General features: G+C 45.5%; 1 protein-coding gene across 3 annotated transcripts in view; it reads left to right on the top strand.

Moving 5' to 3' along the window:
* Positions 1-25,366, top strand: part of LOC126248170 (nuclear hormone receptor FTZ-F1 beta) — a 440,744-nt gene that overhangs the window by 287,429 nt on the left and 127,949 nt on the right. For 2 of the 3 annotated variants that reach the window (XM_049948931.1, XM_049948932.1), the window contains exon 3: positions 5,161-5,340. The exons of the other annotated variant lie outside the window; for it this stretch is intronic. In XM_049948931.1, the coding sequence (XP_049804888.1) occupies positions 5,214-5,340 (127 nt within the window). In that variant the 5' untranslated portion in view covers positions 5,161-5,213. The remainder of the gene's footprint in view (positions 1-5,160; positions 5,341-25,366) is intronic. 3 annotated transcript variants of the gene reach the window in all.

Genomic DNA, 25,366 nt, shown 5'->3' with positions numbered 1-25,366 from the left:
CAGAGCTATAGAACAGAGTCAAAATGGCGTCTACATACGACTCACGCTACAAGCAGAGTGTGTTATTGAATTCTTGTGTGCAGAAAAAGAAACCGTGGTGAACATCCATAAACGTTTTTGTGCAGTGTATGGCGATGATGCAGTTGATAGGAGTACAGTTGGGTGATGGGTTAAGAAAGTTACAGCCTCAGGAAATGCAGAAACAGAGCTCCATGATCAGCCACGCTCGGGACGTCCTGTCAACAGCCACTGCTCCACACACGCTGAATCGTGCGGATGTCATTATTCGCGCCAACTGGCGCATCACAACTCGACAATTGGATCTACATTTGTCGGTCAGCATTGGAAGTTCGTCTGCAAAGATCGAGACTCTCGAATATTCTAAGAGGTGCTCACGATGGGTTCCACGAATGCTCACATCAGCAAATTGGGTTAGACGTCATTGCCTCATCCACCCTACAATCTAGGCCCGGCGCCCTCGGACTTCCATCTATTTGGACCGCTTAAAGGTTCTCTACGGGGAACACTCTTTGAAGATGATGAGAGCGTCAGTCATGCGGTGAAAACATGACTACGCCGACAGGACAAGAGCTTTTACCAGCATTGAATACATGCTCTTCCACAACGTTGGCGTACGGCCATAGACCGTGATGGAGACTACGTAGAAAAATAGGACATGGACAAGACATGTTGATGTATATTGTTACCAAATCCTGACTCTTAACAATACACATGTTTTGAGAAAATAATGTGGGGCATTACTTATTGAACGACCCTCGTATTTTCTTTTATGTTTCATAAATTTTTGTTTTTATCTGAGTTTATTTATTTTCTGTACCTACATTTATGTATAGTTAAAAGTCTCTGATACGAATAAGTGAATAGGATGTTTATGGTTTATTTTCAGGCTATGTTTCTCACGTATTCTACATAAGTTCGTGCAGTTCAGTTATAAGCCCGACACAAAACAAATTTATTTGACTTGAATGACAGTATTGCTGGTATCGAAATATTCACGCTTGACTTATTGAACGAAATATGGACAGAGAAAATGGTTCCACAGACTCGTGCTCATTGTAATTGGGATGTCTGAAGGAGCCTGCGACGGGAACCAGTATCGTGCAAGTAAGCCGCAAAAACAAGTGTTCCCAATAAGGAGATAATTTCGCGGTTCACGAGCTGTGTTAAATGAAGCCGCTAAATTAGACTGCTTCACTCCGTGACGGTGTACGGCTTCGTGCTGTAATTTACTTACATTCGTCTCGCGCCCGTGCCGGGAGTTTCTAGTTAGGCACATTTCAAGTCGCTCTGCCGACAAATGAAATTGATTCACTATGATGCTCATTGCACAATTCAAGTTTTCCTCGCGCAGTTATATAACCGCAAATAATTCCACTTCTCTTGCGTGGAGAACTTAACACTTCTGTACTCACCCTAACACGCCTGAATGGACTTCGAAATATCACCAGACTGTGGCAGTCCAATTTTGTAGCCACGTACAGGTCGGCAGCCGCTAATATTACAGCTAGAAATTTGTTGAAAGAAGACATACTACGTTGTGGTTATAATTAAGCTTTCGCTACTTGAGAAGTCCCCATGAAAAGCAAGACACTGAAACTTTATGGAAGTATATGTAAGGACATGCGGGAAGTAAATAATGAGTAAACTATTGAAAGAAACGCATTTTAATTTCCACATGGAACGGTAACATTTAATTACGTACCATGTTTACGTTAAATGATATAAACGTTGCTCATTTTGACGGCCATATGCATCCGCGACAGCCTGGAACCGCACTAGAAATACCATTTCACAATTGGTCGCAGTACTTTTCGAATGGTGGACTACGGAATGTTCAGCTGTGATGGCACAGCTCGTGCACTGCTTGAAGATCGCACATTGAATCCAACAATCTCAGCCATGCCAACAATAAGTACAACAAATCGGCAGTTAATTCGACCTTCAGAATCATTTTCTTCAACTCCGGTGCGAAAAGGGGACCTCTCCGTACCGAGCAGCTGCACAATTGCTGTTGTTTTGATTATCATTGTCAGAAACATACAGAAAATATAGCAAATAATTTTTGACAGATCAACACAGTTTATACAATTTTTGATCAAAATTTGGCCATTTTCAGTGCATTTTCCGTTGCCTAGTGAAGGTCTTCTTCTGTGCAGGCGGCTGGACACAGTCGACACTGAAGAATATGTTGAACAGTCTGTTCAACAAGTGTCAGTGTGCGAACCGTTCAACGAAAGATCATCGGTATAGGCTTTCGGACCCGAAGGCCCACTCGTGTACCCTTCATGACTGTACGACACAAAGCTTTACACTCGCCTGGGCCCTTCAACACCGACATTGGACTATTGATGACTCGAAACATGTTGGCTGGTCGCACGAGCCTCGTTTCAAATTGCATCCAGCTGATGGGCGTGTACGGGTGTGGAGACAACCTCATAAATCCATGGACCGTGCATGTCAGCAGGGGAATGTTCAAGCTGGTGGAGGCTCTGTAATGGTGTGGGGTGTGTGCAGTTGGTGTGATATGGGCCCCCTGGTACGTCTAGATACGACTCTGATAGGTGACACGTACGCAAGCATCCTGTATGATCACCTGCATCCATTCATGTCCATTGCGCATTCCGACAGACTTTCCCAGCAGGACAATGCGACACCCCACACGTCCAGAATTGCTAGAGAGTGGCTCCCGGGACACTTTTCTGAGATTAAACTCTTCCGCTGGCCACAAAACTCCCAGCACATGAACATTACTCAGCATAGAATGAAGTTTGGAAGGTAGGAGACGAGTTACTGGCGGGGCGTGCGTCGTGCTTGGGTAGCTCAAACAACCGCAAGACAGACAACCGCCAACGATTGTACGACATTCGCATGGTAGATTCCCCGCTCTGCCTTATATGTGGCATGCAGGACACCGACGAACATTCTCTGCAGTGCGGTGAGGCAAAGGATGCTTGGCGGCTGACGCAACGCATCATGGCCCTCCTCCGACACACCGACGAATCCACGATCACGAGGGATGCTTTATTTTTTCCTGACGCTGTCTTTTTCCCCTCACAGAAAACGTCGGCAATCCGCTGGATTGGAGGACACGCATCGCACTACGTGCTCTCGCGGACCTTTATATCGGGCATGGACTATTGGGATTATCTACTAGAACAACACGAAATCATCCGACGCCACGCTAAATATAAAACGCACTTTGCGAACTTTCTAGGCAGCATGTCTCATGACCCCCCCGAAGCGGTGGGGAGACCCAGGTTTACGTTGTCTCGAGGGACAGGATATTACTCCCAGTGAAGTGACGAGGATGTCACTTCGGCCCTATATTTCTTTCCTTTCTTTTTCATGTGTGATTTTTCTACTGGGACAATAAAATTAAATAAATAACTAAAGAAAATAATATTGGTAACAATAAAAAAAAAGAGATTTTCACTATGCAGCGGAGTGTGCGCTGATATGAAACTTCCTGGCAGATTAAAACTGTGTGCGCGACTGAGACTCGAACTCGGGACCTTTGCCTTTCGCGGGCAAGTGCTCTACCATCGCCTGCCGGTGTGGCCGTGCGGTTCTAGGCGCTTCAGTCTGGAACCGCGTGACCGCTACGGTCGCAGGTTCGAATCCTGCCTTGGGCATGGAGGTGTGTGATGTCCTTAACTTCTGATGACCTCAGAAGTTAAGTCGCTTAGTGCTCAGAGCCATTTGAACCATTTTTTTGCTCTACCATCTTTTTTTTCATCTCATTTTGTTCGCGTTTGTTCGTTGCATATGCTCGGGGAGGACGTCGTAAGACATCCGTTTAAGTTCGTTGTTGATCCATGAACTCAGTTTTTTTTTATTACAGAGGGCAGCTAACCCTCTGACCGACCACGCTGAGCTACCGTGCCGGTACACCATCTGAGCTACCGAAGCACGACTCACGCCCGGTCCCCACAGCTTTTACTTCATATCAGCGCACACTCCGCTGCAGAGTGAAAATCTCATTCTGGAAACATCCCCCAGGCTGTCGCTAAGCCATGTCTCCACAGTATCCTTTCTTTCAGGAGTACTAGTTCTACAAGGTTCGCAAGAGAGCTTCTGTAAAGTTTGGAAGGTAGGAGACGAGATACTGGCAGAAGTAAAAGCTGTGGGGACCGGACGTGAATCGTGCTTCGGTAGCTCAGATGGTGCCGGTACGGTGTGCTCAGCGTGTTCGGTCAGAGGCCTAGCTGCCCTCTGTTATTAAAAAAGAAAACTGAGTTAATGGATCAACAACGCACTGAAACGGGTGTCTTTCGACGTATGCCCGGAGCAGATACAGCGAACGAAAACGAACAAAATGAGTTTAAAAAAAAAAAAGATGGGAGAGCACTTGCCCGCGAAAGGCAAAGGTCCCGAGTTCGAGTCTCTGTCGGGCACACAGTTTTAATCTGCCAGGAAGTTTCAATAAAAAAGTTGGTAGAGCACTTGCCCGCGAAAGGCGAAGGTCCCGAGTTCGAGTCTCGGTCCGGCACACAGTTATAAACTGCCAGGAAGTTTCATTATTGAGCATATCTGGGATGCCTTGCAACGTGCTGTTCATAATAGATCTCCACCCCTCGTACTCTTACGGATTTAAGGACAGCCCTGCAGGATTCATGGTGTCAATTCCCTCCAGCACTAGTTCTGTAAGAAGTCGAGTCCATGCCACGTCGTGCTGCGGCACTTCTGCGTGCTCGCGGGGTCCCTACACGATATTAGGAAGGTGTACCAGTTTCTTTGGCTCTTGAGTGTAATTAATATTTTGGTTTTTAACTCGGTTATTAGTAAGATGTAAAAAACACCTGTTATAACCGAGACGAAACAAACACCGAAGCCGGCCGAAGTGGCCAAGCGGTTCTAGGCGCTACAGTCTGGAACCGCGCGACCGCTACGGTCGCAGGTTCGAATCCTGCCTCGGGCATGGATGTGTGTGATGTCCTTAGGGTAGTTAGGTTTAAGTAGTTCTAAGTTTTAGGGGACTGATGACCTGAGAAGTTTAGTCCCATAGTGCACAAAGCCATTTGAACCAAACACCCAAAAATACCGGTTATTCGGAAGTAAAATACCGGTGCATCGCTAGCGGCGCTGCAGCAGTGCGTAGTGTGTACATTTGTGTGACGCCAGGTGGCGCTGGCTGTGCAGGTGACGAGGCGATGTGAAGCCCCGAAGCCGGCCGCCATGCCCCAACACCGCTGATGGAGACGAGCGTGTCTGTTGGCAGCTGGGGCCTCCCCAAGCAAGCGGCTCCCGCGGACCCTGGCGGTGACGTGGCTTCGGGCTCCGTTACTGTCATCAGCGTACACCACGGTGGCGACAACATCGGTAAGAACGCACCTGCTCCTATCGATTGTTTCGCGTGCCGCTCTCGCGTCGATAGGCGCCGGGGTTTTTCCCTCCCACTAAGAATTCCACGTAGTCTCTAACTCAGCTCCCCAGGCAAAACTAGCTGATACGCGGCCATTCTCATTCTGTGTGCTAAAGTTACCTTTTCAGTATAATGAAACTGTACTGTTGTTGCTGCTGTCCGTCTGATGATTCGTTAGCTGCTATTGTGTCCAGTGCAAACGGCCTCATGTCTGCGTAGCTGATGCAACCTACATCCGTTTGAACTAGTGATGGGGAGCTCGTGAATGAGTCGTTCAAATGAACACTTCACTCCAGTGAAGTGTGAACTAACCACTCAATTTCAATGAACTGGTACTTCAAACTCTTCACAGATAACACACTCCACACTTTTTTCTAGTTCACTCACTCTTCTCTTGTCCCTCATCCCATTACGTCGGCGCTACGTCAATCATTGTCCCTTCACTTCAGTCCCCCCTCTACTGCCTGTCGACGAATCGCGCGGCGTTCGTAGGTAACGATAGGTTTGTGACGGGTTGGAGAGGTGAGGGGCGAGGGGAAGGCAGCGTCTGCTGTTTCCTGCAGTGCTGACATCACTACCCGTGACTATTTGTGCAGTTATACTTCGCGTCTGCCGGTAGCCTACCGTTGGCAGCGCTTGCGGTCAAATGAATATTACAGATACAAACGAAGAGGCTGGCTGTGTGAGCACGCACAGCCAACATGAAAATAAAAAAGGTTTGTTAATAACACTGAAAGAGGTTGGTTGTTTGGGGGAAGAGACCAAACAGCGAGGTTATCGGTCTCATAGGGTTAGGGAAGGATGGGGAAGGAAGTCGGCCGTGCCCTTTCAAAGGAACCATCCCGGCATTTGCCTGGAGCGATTTAGGGAAATCACCGAAAACCTAAATCAGGATGGTCGGACGCGGGATTGAACCGTCGTCCTTCCGAATGCGAGTCCAGTGTGCTAACCACTGCGCCACTTTTTTTTTTTTTTTTTAAATCTCATTTTGTTTGCTTTTGTTCGTTGCATTGGCTCGGGGCGGACGCCGTAAGACATCCGTTTCAGTTCGTTGTTGATCGGTGCACTCAGTTTTTTATTACATAGGGCATCTAACCCTCTGACCGAACACGCTGAGCTACCGTGCCGGCCCACCTCGCTCGGTACTGAAAGAGGGATTTTACCTGAAATCGTACCAATGACTACAGGTGACAGTTTACGTTTTGAATCTGGAGGGTTATTATTCTCAACAAAAATAAAACCTACAGGAAAACTTCTGAATAATTACTTAACGTAGATATATACAGGGTGTTACAAAAATGTACGGCCAAACTTTCAGGAAACATTCCTCACACAAATAAAGAAAAGATGTTATGTGGACATGTGTCCGGAAACGCTTAATTTCCATGGTAGAGCTCATTTTAGTTTCGTCAGTATGTACTGTACTTCCTCGATTCACCGCCAGTTGGCCCAATTGAAGGAAGGTAATGTTGACTTCGGTGCTTGTGTTGACATGCGACTCATTGCTCTACAGTACTAGCATCAAGCACATCAGTACGTAGCATCAACAGGTTAGTGTTCATCACGAACGTGGTTTTGCAGTCAGTGCAATGTTTACAAATGCAAAGTCAGCAGATGCCCATTTGATGTATATTAGCACGGGGCAATAGCCGTGGCGCGGCACGTTTGTATCGAGACAGATTTCCAGAACGAAGGTGTCCCGACAGGAAGACGTTCGAAGCAATTGATCGGCGTCTTAGGGAGCACGGAACATTCCAGCCTATGACTCGCGACTGGGGAAGACCTAGAACGACGAGGACACCTGCAATGGACGAGGCAATTCTTCGTGCAGTTGACGATAACCCTAATGTCAGCGTCAGAGAAGTTGCTGCTGTACAAGGTAACGTTGACCACGTCACTGTATGGAGAGTGCTACGGGAGAACCAGTTGTTTCCGTACCATGTACAGCGTGTGCAGGCACTATCAGCAGCTGATTGGCCTCCACGGGTACACTTCTGCGAATCACCCCACAATGTGTCAACCCTCATTTCAGTGCAAATGTTCTCTTTACGGATGAGGCTTGATTCCAACGTGATCAAATCGTTAATTTTCACAATCAACATGTGTGGGCAGACGAGAATCCGCACGCAATTGTGCAATCACGTCATCAACACAGATTTTCTGTGAACGTTTGGGCAGGCATTGTTGGTGATGTCTTGATTGGGCCCCATGTTCTTCCACCTACGCTCAATGGAGCACGTTATCATGATTTCATACGGGATACTATACCTGTGCTGCTAGAACATGTGCCTTTACAAGTACGACACAACATGTGGTTCATGCACGATGGAGCTCCTGCACATTTCAGTCGAAGTGTTCGTACGCTTCTCAACAACAGATTCGGTGACCGATGGATTGGTAGAGGTGGACGAATTCCATGGTCTCCACGCTCTCCTGACCTCAACCCTCTGGACTTTCATTTATGGGGGCATTTGAAAGCTCTTGTCTGCGCAACCCCGGTACCAAATATAGAGACTCTTCGTGCTCTTTTTGTGGACGGCTGTGATACAATACGCCATTCTCCAGGGCTGCATCAACGCATCAGGGATTCCATGCGACGGAGGGTGGATACATGTATCCTCGCTAACGGAGGACATTTTGAACATTTCCTGTAACAAAGTGTTTGAAGTCACGCTGGTACGTTCTGTTGCTGTGTGTTTCCATTCCATGATTAATGTGATTTGAAGAGAAGTAATAAAATGAGCTCTAACATGGAAAGTATGCGTTTCCGGACACATCTCCACATAACATATTTTATTTCTTTGTGTGTGAGGAATGTTTCCTGAAAGTTTGGCCGTACCTTTTTGTAACACCCTGTAGACTTTGTGACAGTGGTAAACATAAACACACTCATTCTATTTTGGATTAAATTTTAAAAGGAATATAAAATTGGAGTGCATTTCGTTGGTAGCCCTAGTTTTCAGTCCAGGAATACAACAAATAATGTTTCAGTTGGCAGATAAAGACTTTTTTGGGCGCTTCATGAGAAAATGTCGAGCAAGATTAAATGTAATACCTTCTTTATATGTGACTGGCTTCTCTGTTTATCTTTCTTTTGTCCCCTTCGACCTTGCTGTATTTAAGTAAGCTCAGACGCTGTAAGAGTGTAAAACGTTGCATGCACGTTACTGCATAGTTCGGCCATCTGTTGGTAAAATTATGAAGTATTACGAAGCTTTATTGTACGAGCGAGGCGAAGCGAGCGTAGCCGCTGCTGAGCGGCGAACTTGGCAACTTCGCCAGGCTTCCCTACTTCATGAATGAACTACTTCATTTGAACGCTTCACGGCAAAGAGTGAAATGAATGAAGTAGTTCACAGGAATGAACGAGTTCGACCCATCTCTAGTTTGAACCTGCCTACTGTAGTCCAGGTCTCACTCTACAGTCACCCCTCTCCCCATCCCCCACCCCTCTTACCAAACTGACAGTACCATGGTGGCTAAGGAGATGTGTCCTACCAACCGATCCCTTCTTCTAGTCCAGGTGTGATATATATTTTTCTCCCCAGTTCGATTTAGTACCGCCTCGGCAGTTATTATTATTTTGCAACACTACGTTTCAAACACCGCTATTCTCTTGTCTGAAGTGTTTATCGTCCACGTTTCACTTTCGCACACAGATAACTCCAGACACATAAGGTGTTTCAAAATCATGTTATAATCTTCTAGGAGCTTTAGAGTCGACTTATAAGGAAAATCTGTGGTGTCACCGCCAGACACCACACTTGCTAGGTGGTAGCCTTTAAATCGGCCGCGGTCCGTTAGTATACGTCGGGCCCGCGTGTCGCCACTATCAGTAATTGCAGACCGAGCGCCGCCACACGGCAGGTGTAGTCTACAGACTCCCTAGCACTCGCCTCAGTTGTGCAGCCGAATTTGCTAGCGGTGGTTCACTGTCTACATACGATCTCATTTGCAGAGACAATAGTTTAGCATAGCCTTCAGCTACGTCATTTGCTACGACCTAGCAAGGCGCCATATTCAGTTACTATAAGGAATATCTTCAAGAATGTATTCTGAACAGATAATATTGTGAATCATGTACCGTCAAGAGCGACGTTCATCATTAGTGGATTAAAGTTACGTATCAAACTAATTACGTCTGCTTTCTGAATTCTCATTCCTTGTCATGTTCCAGACCTCACGTCAGTATAGTTCTTCCCTCCTCACGCTAGCTTGCTTGAGCTAAAACGCGTGCATTTCGACCTCCACTCGTAACACGGAGTTGGCTATTCTGCTAACACAAAAATTCACCTACCTGACCTTGTACGAAAGAGAAACTTTCCGATTTCAGCTGAATACGGACAGTGCATTAAATGCAAAGGCGACATATGAAAATTTGTGCTCGGTCGGGACTAGAACCCGGATGATTCGCTTCTCTAGAACGTTTGCCTTAACAGCCTTTTCTTCTTCTTTTTATTTTGTTCGTTCAAAATGGTTCAAATGGCTCTGAGCACTATGGGACTTAACATCTGAGGTCATCAGTCCCCTAGAACTTAGAACTACTTAAATCTAACTAACCTAAGGACATCACACACATACATGCCCGAGGCAGGATTCGAACCTGCGACCGTAGCGGTCGCGCGGTTCCAGACTGAAGCGCCTAGAGCCGCTCGGCCACACCGGCCGGCTTTTGTTCGTTATTGTTCGATGCGTTTAGTCGTGGCGGGTGTCACATGACAACCGTTCAAGTTCATCGTTGATCCGTTCACTCGGGATGTCTTTTCTACTACAGATAACAGACAGCTCTCTGACCGAACACGCTGAGCTACCATGCCGGCACCGCCTCGGTCATCCGAGCACTCTCCCCCCCCCCCCCCCCCCCTTTCCAGCCCGAAGTCCCACATGCTGCAAATTGCACGTGTTGTGTTCTCCGTCCAGTTACGCGCTGTATGCTCGCAGCTATTCAGTGTTCGAACGAATGAGTGCATCCGCACAGAAGATATCATTTCGCCGCCAAAAAGCATATATGTACATATTTATGTGTGTGGTGTCTGTTCTTTCTGACATGTCCGAAAGAACGAACACCACACACGCAAATATTGACCATTATTTTAAAGGAAAAAAACACACTTGCAAGATATCAGCAGCAACACTCGAGCCCGAGCGAAATTTTAGGACATAATTCACATAGTACCCAGTTATAAACTTCCGAATGTACAGCATTTAAATTTCGCACACACTAGTTGTTTGTCACTCGCCGCGCCCCACTGCAGCAACTAGATCGTCGGAGCGCGAAGTACTACATAGAGGAGTAAGAGGTTTTTGAAATACTTTTCTGATATTGGTAAGATGCTGTGTTAATTGTCGAAGTGCACAATTGGTTACCAGTAGCTGTTGCCAAAGATCTTTGCTTCGAACATTTTTATGTTGCGATTCACAAATTCAGTGTAATGGAATGAAGCGATTCAGTGTGTCATAAAAGAAGGAACGGAGCGCTATTCGGTATTAACACGGTTGTTATGAGTTATTTTCTTTAGATTTTAAGACTTATAGTATAAAAGTGAGGTATATACGCAGGAGACACCGCTGTCCTTCAACGTGATTGGAGTGCCTACATTGTAAATCGAAGATAATTAACTGCCGGCCGCGGTGGTCTCGCGGTTAAGGCGCTCAGTCCGGAACCGCGCGACTGCTACGGTCGCAGGTTAGAATCCTGCCTCGGGCATGGATGTGTGTGATGTCCTTAGGTTAGTTAGGTTTAAGTAGTTCTAGGTTCTAGGGGACTTATGACCACAGCAGTTGAGTCCCATAGTGCTCAGAGCCATTTGAACCATTTTGAAGTCTTTAGATGCTTATGTTTACTCGTTAAGGTTTTGGGGCGTATATATAGCTGCTGAGCATCAGTATGAGAATGTTGTCAAATAATACTGAACGTATATGTGAGTAACGTTGACATTTACTGATATTGTTTACTATTTTTAGCTGAGAATAACGTGTGTGCTCGGGAAGGATTTTATAACACGTTCGGCAGATGTGTCCACCTCTTGTCTCTTCTACCTTGGTCTTCAACATAAGCGAATAGGAGTGCTCTGCTAATCACTCTTCTGTACAGTACTTTGCACACGGGCATTCGGCCGAGATTTCTGGCCATTTATAAATTGAGGCAAATGTCCACAACAAATGCCTGAACAAATGCCCAAAATTCAAAACTGTCCGTGCACTTATGCATTTTAAAAATTAATTGATGAGCGACGGATATAAAAAATTTAAGTTGATATTTTGTACTGGAAAAGTTGTATTGCAACACTGCTTTTTCAGTGGTTGAGTAACCAAGTTTAAAATGCCGCTTGAGAGTTACGGGAGAGTTACGAGGGCAAATAAATTGGAGTGTAAACATAACTTTTACATGAAACTTCCTGGCAGATTAAAACTGTGTGCTGGGCCGAGACTCGAACTTGGGACCTTTGCCTTACGCGGGCAAGCTGTCAATCGTGCTTGGGTAGCGCAGATGGTAGAGCACTTGCCCGAAAAATCAAAGGTCCTGAGTTCGGGTCCCGGCCTAACACACAGTTTTAATCTGCCAGGAAGTTTCATATCAGCACACACCCCGCTGCAGAGTGAAAATCTCATTTTGGGAACATCCCCCAGGCTATGACTAAGCCATGTCTGTGCAGTATCCTTTCTTCCAGGAGTGCTAGTTCTGCAAGGTTCGTAGGAGAGCTTCTGTGAAGTTTGGAAGGTAGGAGACTATGTACTGGCAGAATTGAAGCTGTGAGGACGGGTCGTGAGTCGTGTTTGGGTAGCTCAGTTGGTAGAGCTGTTTGTAATCTTCGTAACGTGTGCATCTTCATAACGTGTTCGCCATGGGCAGGAAGAAGAGGCAGAAGAAAGATTAGGGTTTTATGCTCTGTCGACGAGTGGTCATCAAGAACAGAGCGCAAGCTCGATTTTTTTTTTCCACTTTATTTTGGCTTTGGGTTAAAAGGGCCATATAGCCAACAACGGTTATAAACTGCCAAAGAAACATGATGTAAATAAGCAGAATAGCACAAAATTACCAAGTTAGCATACAAACACACTCTTAAAGTAAAATAAAATCTCTATTAGACAAACTCCAGACAGCTGGCGGCTGTGATGACAATGACATTTGAGCAGAATTACAATCAGCACTATACAGCAACATTATGACAAACATGCAGCCCGCATCTCGTGGTCGTGCGGTAGCGTTCTCGCTTCCCACGCCCGGGTTCCCGGGTTCGATTCCCGGCGGGGTCAGGGATTTTCTCTGCCTCGTGATGGCTGGGTGTTGTGTGCTGTCCTTAGGTTAGGTAGGTTTAAGTAGTTCTAAGTTCTACGGGACTTATGACCACAGCAGTTGAGTCCCATAGTGCTCAGAGCCATTTTGCCACAAACATGCATTTTCTCTTATAAGACAAAACATTAAAGGGCAAATACCGTACATCATACAATAAGTACGATAATAGCAGAAGAACAAAAGTACAAATAACATCATATAACAATGCGAGACGTGTAGCATACAGACAGGCATACTTAAAAGATAAACTCCAAATCACAAACACAACAACCAACGGTATGTACAATAGTACCAGTAGAAAAGTAACGTAAAAGGCACAAGAGAGCAATAATGCAAATTTAAGTACGAATAGAGATCTGACACAAATTAAAACACAAAATTACGAACCGGGCTGACACCATGTGAGAATAAAGATCTCGGCAACTCATAAATTAAATTTGGTTACCGGTGGCATTCAGATAGCCTGTGGGCAAGTTATATTTATCAAGAGAGTGGAGTGAAAAAGGAACACTGGTGGGGATGGGGTAACCTCTCGCAACCAATATCTTATACATGTCAAGCTAGGACTTGACGAAAATAGGGAAGGAAGCCGATCCTGGCGTTTGTAGACTCATCGTCGTGGAATTTACCTACAGCTGTAATGGGGAAACTATGGAGAACATCGATATGGATGTTTGGAGGCGGATTTGACCACTGCTCCTCCCAATGTGAGTACAATATCTTAAACACTGCGCCTCCTAGTCGAGTCCTTAGCCAGGAAAGACTATGAACACAGCGCAGTTCCAAATACACTCCTGGAAATTGAAATAAGAACACCGTGAATTGATTGTCCCAGGAAGGGGAAACTTTATTGACACATTCCTGGGGTCAGATACATCACATGATCACACTGACAGAACCACAGGCACATAGACACAGGCAACAGAGCATGCACAATGTCGGCACTAGTACAGTGTATATCCACCTTTCGCAGCAATGCAGGCTGCTATTCTCCCATGGAGACGATCGTAGAGATGCTGGATGTAGTCCTGTGGAACGGCTTGCCATGCCATTTCCACCTGGCGCCTCAGTTGGACCAGCGTTCGTGCTGGACGTGCAGACCGCGTGAGACGACGCTTCATCCAGTCCCAAACATGCTCAATGGGGGACAGATCTGGAGATCTTGCTGGCCAGGGTAGTTGACTTACACCTTCTAGAGCACGTTGGGTGGCACGGGATACATGCGGACGTGCATTGTCCTGTTGGAACAGCAAGTTCCCTTGCCGGTCTAGGAATGGTAAAACGATGGGTTCGATGACGGTTTGGATGTACCGTGCACTATTCAGTGTCGCCTCGACGATCACCAGTGGTGTACGGCCAGTGTAGGAGATCGCTCCCCACACCATGATGCCGGGTGTTGGCCCTGTGTGCCTCGGTCGTATGCAGTCCTGATTGTGGCGCTCACCTGCACGGCGCCAAACACGCATACGACCATCATTGGCACCAAGGCAGAAGCGACTCTCATCGCTGCAGACGACACGTCTCCATTCGTCCCTCCATTCACGCCTGTCGCGACACCACTGGAGGCGGGCTGCACGATGTTGGGGCGTGAGCGGAAGACGGCCTGACGGTGTGCGGGACCGTAGCCCAGCTTCATGGAGACGGTTGCGAATGGTCCTCGCCGATACCCCAGGAGCAACAGTGTCCCTAATTTGCTGGGAAGTGGCGGTGCGGTCCCCTACGGCACTGCGTAGGATCCTACGGTCTTGGCGTGCATCCGTGCGTCGCTGCGGTCCGGTCCCAGGTCGACGGGCACGTGCACCTTCCGCCGACCACTGGCGACAACATCGATGTACTGTGAAGACCTCACGCCCCACGTGTTGAGCAATTCGGCGGTACGTCCACCCGGCCTCCCGCATGCCCACTATACGCTCTCGCTCAAAGTCCGTCAACTGCACATACGGTTCACGTCCACGCTGTCGCGGCATGCTACCAGTGTTAAAGACTGCGATGGAGCTCCGTATGCCACGGCAAACTGGCTGACACTGACGGCGGCGGTGCACAAATGCTGCGCAGCTAACGCCATTCGACGGCCAACACCGCGGTTCCTGGTGTGTCCGCTGTGCCGTGCGTGTGATCATTGCTTGTACAGCCCTCTCGCAGTGTCCGGAGCAAGTATGGTGGGTCTGACACACCGGTGTCAATGTGTTCTTTTTTCCATTTCCAGGAGTGTACATCATATTTTATTTTTATCCATCAGATGTCTGGGCCTTTCATGCCTAAACTGTTATGGCTACAGTAGCCTGTTCAGTAGTTTGTACCGTCAGTGGTGAACCTGAATTTCACATTATGTATACGGAATGGTTCTTGATGGATTTCTTTATTTATTTTACATCATCTGACCAAATGGTTCAAATGGCTCTGAGCACTATGGGACTCAACTGCTGAGGTCATTAGTCCCCTAGAACTTAGAACTAGTTAAACCTAACTAACCTAAGGACATCACACACATCCATGCCCGAGGCAGGATTCGAACCTGCGACCGCAGCGGTCTCGCGGTTCCAGACTGCAGCGCCAGAACCGCGCGGCCACTTCGGCCGGCATCATCTGACCAATAGATTTGTTTATCGTGTTTTACGATTAAATGTGTTTGTGTGGCTCTTTCATTGGTATCGAAATTTTCAGGGGTGCTCCAGATTTGTTGGCACATTTCTCTGTTCTTCAGTTACATAAGCTGATTGTCCTATTGTGTAAGAGCACCGTATCTACAAGCAGATGCAATGTGATAATGAGTGTGCTCGATATTAATGTACGCGATAATACTCAGTTTTCCTGAGCATTTGTAAAACTCAACAGAATATGTGGATACGTACACCAGCTTCATATGGACATAAAAGGCCTTATTTGCGGACATTTCCTCATAATTGCACCAGTTACTGCGATTTGTTTTTATGGCCCACGATCTAAAGGGCTTATTATGGTACGACAGTTCTCTCATATTGTCGTGAGCGCAGGCAACTGCCGCTCGTTGTCTAGGAAGACACGAGAGAGGTATGGCCTCTAGCGCCCGAGGCAGGATCTCGCGTTACTTCTCGGATTTCAAACCGCCTCCGTAATCCGCTATACCTTTTGCAACGCATAGCCATATCGAGTAGATCGGATAACACGCGGTCTGCTTCTTTCTGCAATGTCCGCTTGGAATTAGTTACGTCACCGATAGTGATACGTCATTTATGACCTCATTGATTCTAGGAATATTCTGAAAGAGCTTGATACTTATATTTACCGTAGACTCATTTATACGTAGATACTTACTTCTTCAGAAGTTGTATTGCAATTTTAGCGTATAAAAAATATTCCGCCATCTACAAGATTTGATGTGTCAAGCCTTTGAACGCACAGAACACACCACCGGTAAAAATCCATCGTCAAGTCCGTGTAATGTATGTGCCGGCTTATAGAAACCAGATGGTGTTATTGGTGTGGGTAACTTTACGAAGATCTTTAAAATCTAGATCTACATCGATACATTGCAAATCACATACATGTGCCTGGCAGAGGGTTCATCGAACCACCTTCACAAATCTCTATTATTCCAATCTCGTGTAGCGCGCGGAAAGAATGAACACCTATATCTTTCCGTACGAGCTCTGATTTCCCTTATTTTATCTTGGTGATCGTTTGTCCCTATGTAGGTCGGTGTCAACAAAATATTTTCGCATTCGGAAGAAAAAGTTGGTGATTGGAATTTAGTGAGAAGATTCCGTCGCAACGAAAATCGCCTTTCTTTTAATGATTTCCAGCCCAAATCCTGTATAATTTCTGTGACACTCTCTCCCATATTTCACGATAATACAAAACGTGCTGTCTTTCTTTGAACTTTGTACTCGGTCTGTCCTATCTGGTAAGGATCCCACACCGCGCAGCAGTATTGAGAAGGCATTGATTATTTCTTGTCGCTAACATACTTCACTTACGACCAGAATCTCTTTGGATTTTCTGCCAGCTTTCGAGACAAAGTTTCGTTGTGGAAATTGTTATAGGCATCTCGCATTAAAGACCGCGCTAAATTTCGAGCTTCTGTAAAAGATCGCCGATTTGGGGATTTTGCGTCTGTTTAAATTTGGCATGTTTCAAATGGTTAAAATGGCTCTGAGCACTATGGGACTTAACATCTGAGGTCATCAGTCCCCTAGAACGTAGAACTACTTAAACCTAACTAACCTAAGGACATCACACACATCCATGCCCGAGGCAGGATTTGAACCTGCGACCGAAGCAGTCTCGCGGTTCCGGACTGAAGCGCCTAGAACCGAACGGCCACCACGGCCTGCTTGGCATGTTTGTTTCGTTGTTTCTGCAAGTGTTCCAACTCGTTTTGTGTACCAAGGAGGATCAGCTAAGTCGTTTGTTAATATATTTGGTATAAATCTGTCAATTGCTGCCGATACTATTTCTTTGAATTTAAGCCACATCTGGTGTACACTTACGTTATTAATTTGGAATGAGTGGAGATTGTCTCTTAGGATGGCGTCAAGTGAATTTTCATCTGCTTTTTTGAATAGGTATATTTTTCGCTTATTTTTCGAGGATTTGGGGATTGCAATATTCAGTCTCGCTTCGACAACTATGTGTTCCCTAATCCCTGAATCGGGTTTGATGCTCGTTATTAACTCAGGATTTTTTGTTGCTAAGAGGTCAAATGTGTTTTCACAACCGTTTATTATTCGCGTGGGCTCATGAACTAACTGCTCGAAATAATTTTCAGAGTATGCGTTTAGCACAATTTCGGATGATATTTTATGCGTACCTCCGGAATTAAACATGTATTTTCGCCAACATATGCCTATGATGAAGAGCATAATGCGCAATTGTCTTTCATTGGTGACTGTCGTGTTGATCTGGTATGGTAGCGCATTATGGATAACAATTTATTTAGATAACGGAAATCAGCAGACATTTATGGAATATATTCCGTTCTTTGTTGCGCGAAATTATTGCTGAGAACCTGTTGTTCTTGGCTGGTTGCCGAAGAACACTACTCCAGAATGCTAGACAAAGGTTATGGAGCGGCTTCGACATTTCTACACCCATACTCTGATGACGATGACGAGTTCTTGGAAAAGACCTGTACAGGTGATGAAACATCGGTAGGGTGTTTTATCCCGGAAAACAAGGCAGTCGACGCGTTGGCGTCACTGTATCACCTTCTAGGACAAAATCCAAGCAGCGGAAACTTCGTCAAGCTGTTCACGCGAAGAGGGTCATGATACTTTTGTGTGTTGACCTGGCCGACGATCATGTTAACGACCAAATATTTTTTGCTCGAGTTGTACTTGGAGATGATTCTTCGTGTAGTACTGATGGTGCTACCTTCAATTTCCATCATTTCTTACATCTAAAGAAATACCTACCCGATCAACATTTTCGCAGTGACAACAGATTTCTACCGCACACAGGCTCCGGCACTGGGTGGCAAACTTATATGTCACAGGAACGTGATTCCGCTGTTTGACGCCATGGACTGTACGGCTGGCCCCGGCGGAGGTTCGAGTCCTCCCTCGGGCATGGCTGTGTGTGTTTGTCATTAGCATAATTTAGGTTAAGTAGTGTTCTAACAACCCTACCACAACAAAGGTCAAAAATTATGATTATGGTGTTGCTCACGCTGCTAAATACTGCATTTTCGGGCAACAACAAAGTTATATTATGTGGCAAGGTGTCATTAGAGCACAGTTAATAAAGTCATTTAATGAAATAATGGATAAACTAGGCACTCATCTTTTCGTGTTTCCCACGCTGGTCTCGTTGTAAACTGATGGCTCAATCGTCGAAAGTCTAGGTAGTGATGATTCCAAGCTCTGATGCAGAAAGGCCTAGGTATTATTTTGCGATATTCAAAATCTTTATAGATGTGTGTCACAAACCATTCTTGAAGATTAAACCTTTGAAAGTTAGCACAATGGTGATGTAAAAAAGTAATCAGCACTCCGAATTTAAGTTACACTTCTTTTTTATTACTTTTGTTGCAATACCACGTAACTCACAAAACATCACATCACAATACAAAACATACTTGAAAAACATCTTCCTCACTGTTAAAGTTCACATTTTATAAGCTGACTACAATATGCGTCTTTTCAACATGACGTCCAAGACTTGACTCTCTAACTAACTGCTTACGCGCCCAAAAATCAGAGTTACAAGTACGACAAAGATCATAGTGACAAAAGAAAGAATACACATAAGAATAATATCATTGCAATATAAACATATCGATGTATCAAAGAACCTCTACATTAATGAAATCAAATCTGAATGTTGTCTCAGAAATATGTTAACAACTTTACAGAAACACAGTAGAATATTGCTGGTATCGAGAGGTTGAGTTGAGGTGCCGTAATGGTTACGTAATTCAAGTTCCATTACAGTGTGTAAGCTTAGGGACTGATGACCTTAGCAGTTAAGTCCCATAAGATTTCACACACACACACACACACACACACACACACACACACGCTGTTAGACAATGTTCCCAATTGCGGCGGTGAAAATGACTAGGAGTAACTCGGTGATAGTTCAGTTTGTACTAATAAATAAGATCGCCAAATGAAATATTAATCACGCCCTCAAAAGAGCACTCAGGTCGCTTTTGGGTGCTGTCGATAGTCTAGAACTGGTACCAGGCGGTCACGTGACCCTCCACCGCTGACGTCAGTCACAGCAGTGGAGTGGTGTGTGTGTGGTAGTCGGTCACGTGGAATCACCGTTATAATATGAGTCGACACGGAGGAGTGACAGAGTAGCAGAAAGGAGCTAAGGTGTATGGACATCTGCATGACCACACCGTGACAAAATTAGCCGATTTGTTGCTGTACCTATGCGGACTGTTCTGCGTGTATGCAAGGAATGGTGTACCATCCACAGTCAAGTGCTGTGATCATAAGTAGATCTTAAACGACACGGACCGAAGAAGCGTGTCACGCATTTTATCAGTGGCGGAGTATCAAACACCACAGTAAATGCTGTTTCTAGTAAACGCGTCTCAGCCAGATTCCGAGCGAATGTAGCAGAAGAAATTGCACACAATGCATGTTTGGTGTCGGCTTCCTTACAAAACGTCACTGAACGCAGTAGCATATACAGTAGCAAACTTTCAGTGGGTTAAACAACACGAATTCAATAATAACTCGCTGGAGGCGTGTAGTGCAATTCGACGGGCCCCCCGATTGCGTCTTTTTCCTTGATGGAAGGCATAGAATGCGCTTATTCAGGCCGTGAGCGATTCTGCGCTGTTTTTGTTGTGTTTTTCGTACCGTAACTTGAGCTTAGTAATGAGCTGTAGAACTTCTTTTGAGATTTTCTCGGAATTTCCAGAGTAGTGCACCTTCCTACTAGCTCATTTTGTTGTTAAATCGCCTACGAAAGGTGTACCAAGTTTTAAGTAAGACCGTGGTGCCACCGTCGTGGTCTCCCCTTGTGAGATGAGAATCTGAAAGACAGGAGAGAACACGAAGCCACATACTATGGAAGCAGCCGTTAAGCCCAGTGGAGGAAGCTGGAATGTTTGTTCAAATTTTAGTAAGAGGTTCTCTGGTTGGCTCAGTAATTGTTTCAGTGGCCATAGCGGAAAATGCGCCGTGCAGTGGGACAGATTACGTGCCTTCTTCCCCATGCCAAGGAAGACCTATATCTTCGAGTCTCGGTCCGGCACACAGTTTTAATCTGCCAGGAAGTTTCATATCAGCGCACACTTCGCTGCAGAGTGAAAATCTCATTCTGGATATATCGTACTGGTTAACCACGACAATAGTAGACAAACTGTGGTAGTTTTTTAAATTGTCATTGGCCGGAACTCGCCAGGTCTGTTGGAAGCTGCCAGCGAGATTCCGATAATAGCGATACCAACTAAATTTCATAGAGAAAAGTTTGAAGATCACTGCTTCCGGGTGACCAAAGAGAACACAGTTCTCCTTAGGCTGCTGCAGACGACACTTCCAGGGCTTCAGGCAATACGCTGGGTCTTTGAGCTACAGAGTGAGATGTCTGCGACTTAAAGCAGAATACGGGGGCCGAGCTGGAGTTGGAATTTTCAGCCACTGCTGCAGCCATCTTCTGCCCTAGCACATCGTAAAAGAGGCATGTATAGTTCGTCGTTGCATTCACAGAGACGAGGCGAGCGCAAAGGCAGTGAACTTGCAGCAGGATTTCGTTATGTAGATCTGATTTTTAGAGGTACCTAATTGCATCCACCTCGCGCTTAGACGAGAGTTCTGAAGTTCGTTCATGACTTTTCTGCGAAACATTAACCTTTTCTTCTATCATTGGTCGTATTCTCGACACAGTTTTTATGTTGTTGTTTTATGTATCCACCCACCTGTCCCACAGCTATAGTACATATCTGAAGTCCCTTGTACGCTTATTACATACACTACTGGCCATTAAAATAGCTACACCAAGAAGAAATGCAGATAATAAACGGGTATTCATTGGACAAATATACTAGAACTGACATGTGATTACATTTTCACGCAATTTGGGTGCATAGATCCTGAGAAGTCAGTACCCAGAACAACCACTTCCGGCCGTAATAACGGCCTTGATACGCCTGGGCATTGAGTCAAACAGAGCTCGGTTGGCGTGTACAGGTACAGCTGCCCATGCAGCTTCAACACAATACCACAGTTCATCAAGAGTAGTGACTGGCGTATTGTGACGAGCCAGTTGCTCGGCCACCGACGTTTTCGATTGGTAAGAGATCTCGAGAATGTGCTGGCCATGGCAGCAGTAGAACATTTTCTGTATCCAGAAAGGCCTGTACAGGACCTGCAACATGCGGTCGTGCAATATCCTGCTGAAATGTAGGGTTTTACAGGGATCGAATGAAGGGTAGAGCCACGGGTCGTAACACATCTGAAATGTAACGTCCACCATTCAAAGCACCGTCAATGCGAACAAGAGGTGACCGAGAAGTGTAACCAACGGCACCCCATACCATCACGCTGGGTGATACGCCAGTATGGCGATGACGAATACACGCTTCCAATGTGCGTCCACCGCGATGTCGCCAAACACGGATGCGACCATAATGATGCTGTAAACAGAACCTGGATTCATCCGAAAAAATGACGTTTTGCCATTCGTGCACCCAGGTTCGTCGTTGAGTACACCATCGCAGGCGCTCCTGTCTGTGATGCAGCGCCAACGGTAACCGCAGCCATGGTCTCTGACCTGATAGTCCATGCTGCTGGAAACGTCTTCGAACTGTTCATGCAGATGGTTGTTGTCTTGCAAACGTCCCCATCTGTTTACTCAGGGATCGAGACGTGGCTGCACGATCCGTTACAGCCATGTGGATAAGATGCCTGTCATCTCGACTGCTAGTGATACGAGGCCGTTGGGATTCAGCACGGATTTCCGTATTACCTCCCTGGACCCACCGATTCCATATTCTGCTAACAGTCATTGGATGTCGACCAAAGCGAGCAGCAATGTCGCGATACGATAAACCGCATCGCGATAGGCTACAGTCCGACCTTTGTCAAAGTCGGAAACGTGATGGGACGTATTTCTCCTCCTTATAGGAGGCATCACAACAACTTTTCACCAGGCAACGCCGGTCAACTGCTGTTTGTGTATGAGAAATAGGTTGGAAACTTTCCTAATGTCAGCACGTTGTAGGTGTCGACACCGGCGCCAACCTTGTGTGAATGCTCTGAATAGCTAATAGTTTGCATATCACAGCATCTTCTTCCTGTCGGTTAGATTTCGCGTCAGTAGCACGTCTACCTCGTGGTGTAGCAGTTTTAATGGCCAGTAGTGTACTTAAACGTAATTAACCTAAGGACATCACACACATCCATGCCCGAGGCAGGATTCGAACCAGCGACCGTAGCGGTCGCGCGGTTCTAGACTGAAGGGCCTAGAACCGCTCGTCCACATCGGTCGGCTCCATTTCTAGTGCTAGCACCTTCCGTCTGTGAGTGGTTATTTTGCACCTTGACGTCGAACACAGGCGACGGTCACATGTAACTGGATTGTGTAGGACGCCTTGCGGCACGTGTCCGGGATAACTCGCACTTAGAAATTTTTCTGTCAATGTACTCTTGCGGACGGAAGTTATCTTCCGTTAATTGATCTATTGACTGTTACTATTATGCGTGAGTGATAGTGATAATGATTAACAATTGTGTAGTGACAACATTTATCATTGAGAGCACATCAAGAAACCTTTACTACAGGGGGATAACAAATGGATTGTTATCTTAATGGAGTGTAATTTTTTGGAGGCCCCTTATTTTTGGAACTTTGAGATCTAATCATAAGCGAGTGAGTGGCTTCTGTATACGATACATGTGAAAAATCGTAAGTACCCTGTTCCTCATTCTCAAAGTTGGTGGCGGTATTATCCGGCATCAGCGTGATGTCTGTTGGAGGTCACAATTTTTTATTCCGCGTACTTATTTTCAGCTGTGATCGTTTTTTATTTACGACAATACGAAAACCTGCTGTGTGGGAACCCTCTTAAAATGGATCAGCTGTATTCTCATTTCAGTTTGTACTCTTCCTGCACGCAATAAAATCCCAGATTCCTACGCAGGCAGTATTAGAAAGTGAACACTTGCAGGCGAGTGAAAGTAGCCCAGTCGTGAATGCAGACCGAGATAAGACGGCAATTCATCAGTGCTTTTCCAGGTTCGTCAGCGGACTCGTAATGCGTTATTCGCCGTCGGTAATACACGATCGGCGTTACTCTCGCTGCCCCGCCAGAGTCTGCTCACGGCTACTTACGTATTCCGCTCTTTCCCCACGACCGGTGCAGGTGAAGGCGGCCATTGTTCCGTGCGGGCTTATGGCCGTGCATTAAACGTGCGCTCCCAGTCTCCCAGAGGGTGAGCCCGGGCGTAAAAGGATTCTCGAGTGCCGTCGCCTGAAACCAGTATTGCGCCTGCTCCGTCGATCTGCCAGCTGACGGGGGAGCTTAAGAATACTCCAGGTAGCGACTTCACACATCAGTAGTGACTATCTGGACGACACTGAGGTATAGCGGTGTATGGGTAATATAAGCTGGTACGTATGAGGTCAAGGCGAAAATTTCTGTTAAATGAAACAACAAGTTTACTGTTACCAGTCACCGTTTTATTTATTTCCACGATGCTTTTCAAAGGTTTAAACCTCCATCATCGGGTGGATTTACATTAGTTAGTATGACATTTGTGTGTTTGTTGTGTTACGATTTTTTGGAGGAACTTGTGGCACTGCCTAGTGGAGAAACAAGACACTATTTCAGAAGATGGTTTTGGATTCCTTCTGACAATAAATTAAACTGATTCCTAATTGTTTACATAAAATAAGTAAACTAGAGTACCTCCAGTGGTCACAGGTTCCTTTCGCTATCGTAACACATCACATGTATACTGTCACATTTGTAAACAAATATGGCGTCTGGACTCTGCTGGGTGCAACGTTCGTATAGCATAAGAGAAGACATAATCGCAAAGTGCAAAGAATATACATCCTAACAAGATTATTACAGAATAATTGTTTAAAGCATTTGGAGGTGTTTGTTTTGAGGTGTCGAATATATGTGTGTGTACTTCAGGTGGCATATAAATCCAATTTGCCACTAAACGAAACAACCACAATCCATCTTTAAATGACAAAAATGACAATATTTACAATAGTATCATCTCTGTTTCCAGCAACTGCCTACATTCTTAAAAATGCACGCACACACACACACACACACACACACACACACACACACACACACGTGCACGCACCATAATATCTGCCATAAATATTGACAGCCGCCAAGAGTACAAGAGATTGACCCCATTTACAGATAATTCATCACACCAACAGCTTGTACCCCTTGTCAGCTTGAAACTGTTTGTACATCAACTACTGGCACAAATTATATATCTATCTGCATATTTTATAGCATTAACCAATGTATTACCCCCAACTTTTAGGCAGCTAATATATGTAACATGTAATCTTAAAACCCCTTGCCATGTAAATGATTGCTCTCATATAATCACTCTTTCCACCCTCTCCCTCTTTCTCTCTCTCTCTCTCTCTCTCTCTCTCTCTCTCTCTCTCACACACACACACACACACACACTTTCTCTCTCTCTTCCTCTCCTTCTGCCTCCAGTCTCTCACATCTGTCTATTAATCCCAATCAAATAGTGTCATCTACGTATGATTTTACTGCTGCAGCCAATATGATTATTGTACTTCAGGGCTGTAACATTTCACCTGATTTTTATTAACAAGTATGAAGTTTAAGCCATTCTAACATTTCACCTGACTGTATAAACGAGTACGAATGTTAAGCTGCTTTAACTTCTCAAATTGGATTTATATGCCACCTGAGGTACACATACATATATTCGACACCTCAATACAAACACCTCCAAATGCTTTAAACAATTATTCTGTAATAATCTTGTTAGGATGTATATTCTTTGCACTTTGCGATTATGTCTTCTCATCTGCTATACGAACCTTGCACCCAGTAGATTCCAGACGCCTTATTTGTTTACAAATGTGACAGTATACATGTGATGTGTTACGATAGCGAAAGGAACCTGTGACCACTGGAGGTACTCTAGTTTACTTGTTTTATGTTTACCATTAGGTATCAGTTTAATATTTTGTCAGAAGGAATCCAAAACCATCTTCTGAAATAGTGTCTTGTT

The sequence above is a fragment of the Schistocerca nitens genome, chromosome 3 (genome assembly GCF_023898315.1).
Source record: "Schistocerca nitens isolate TAMUIC-IGC-003100 chromosome 3, iqSchNite1.1, whole genome shotgun sequence".
NCBI classification, from domain to species: domain Eukaryota; kingdom Metazoa; phylum Arthropoda; class Insecta; order Orthoptera; family Acrididae; genus Schistocerca; species Schistocerca nitens.
This window is presented reverse-complemented; position numbering and strand designations above follow the sequence as displayed.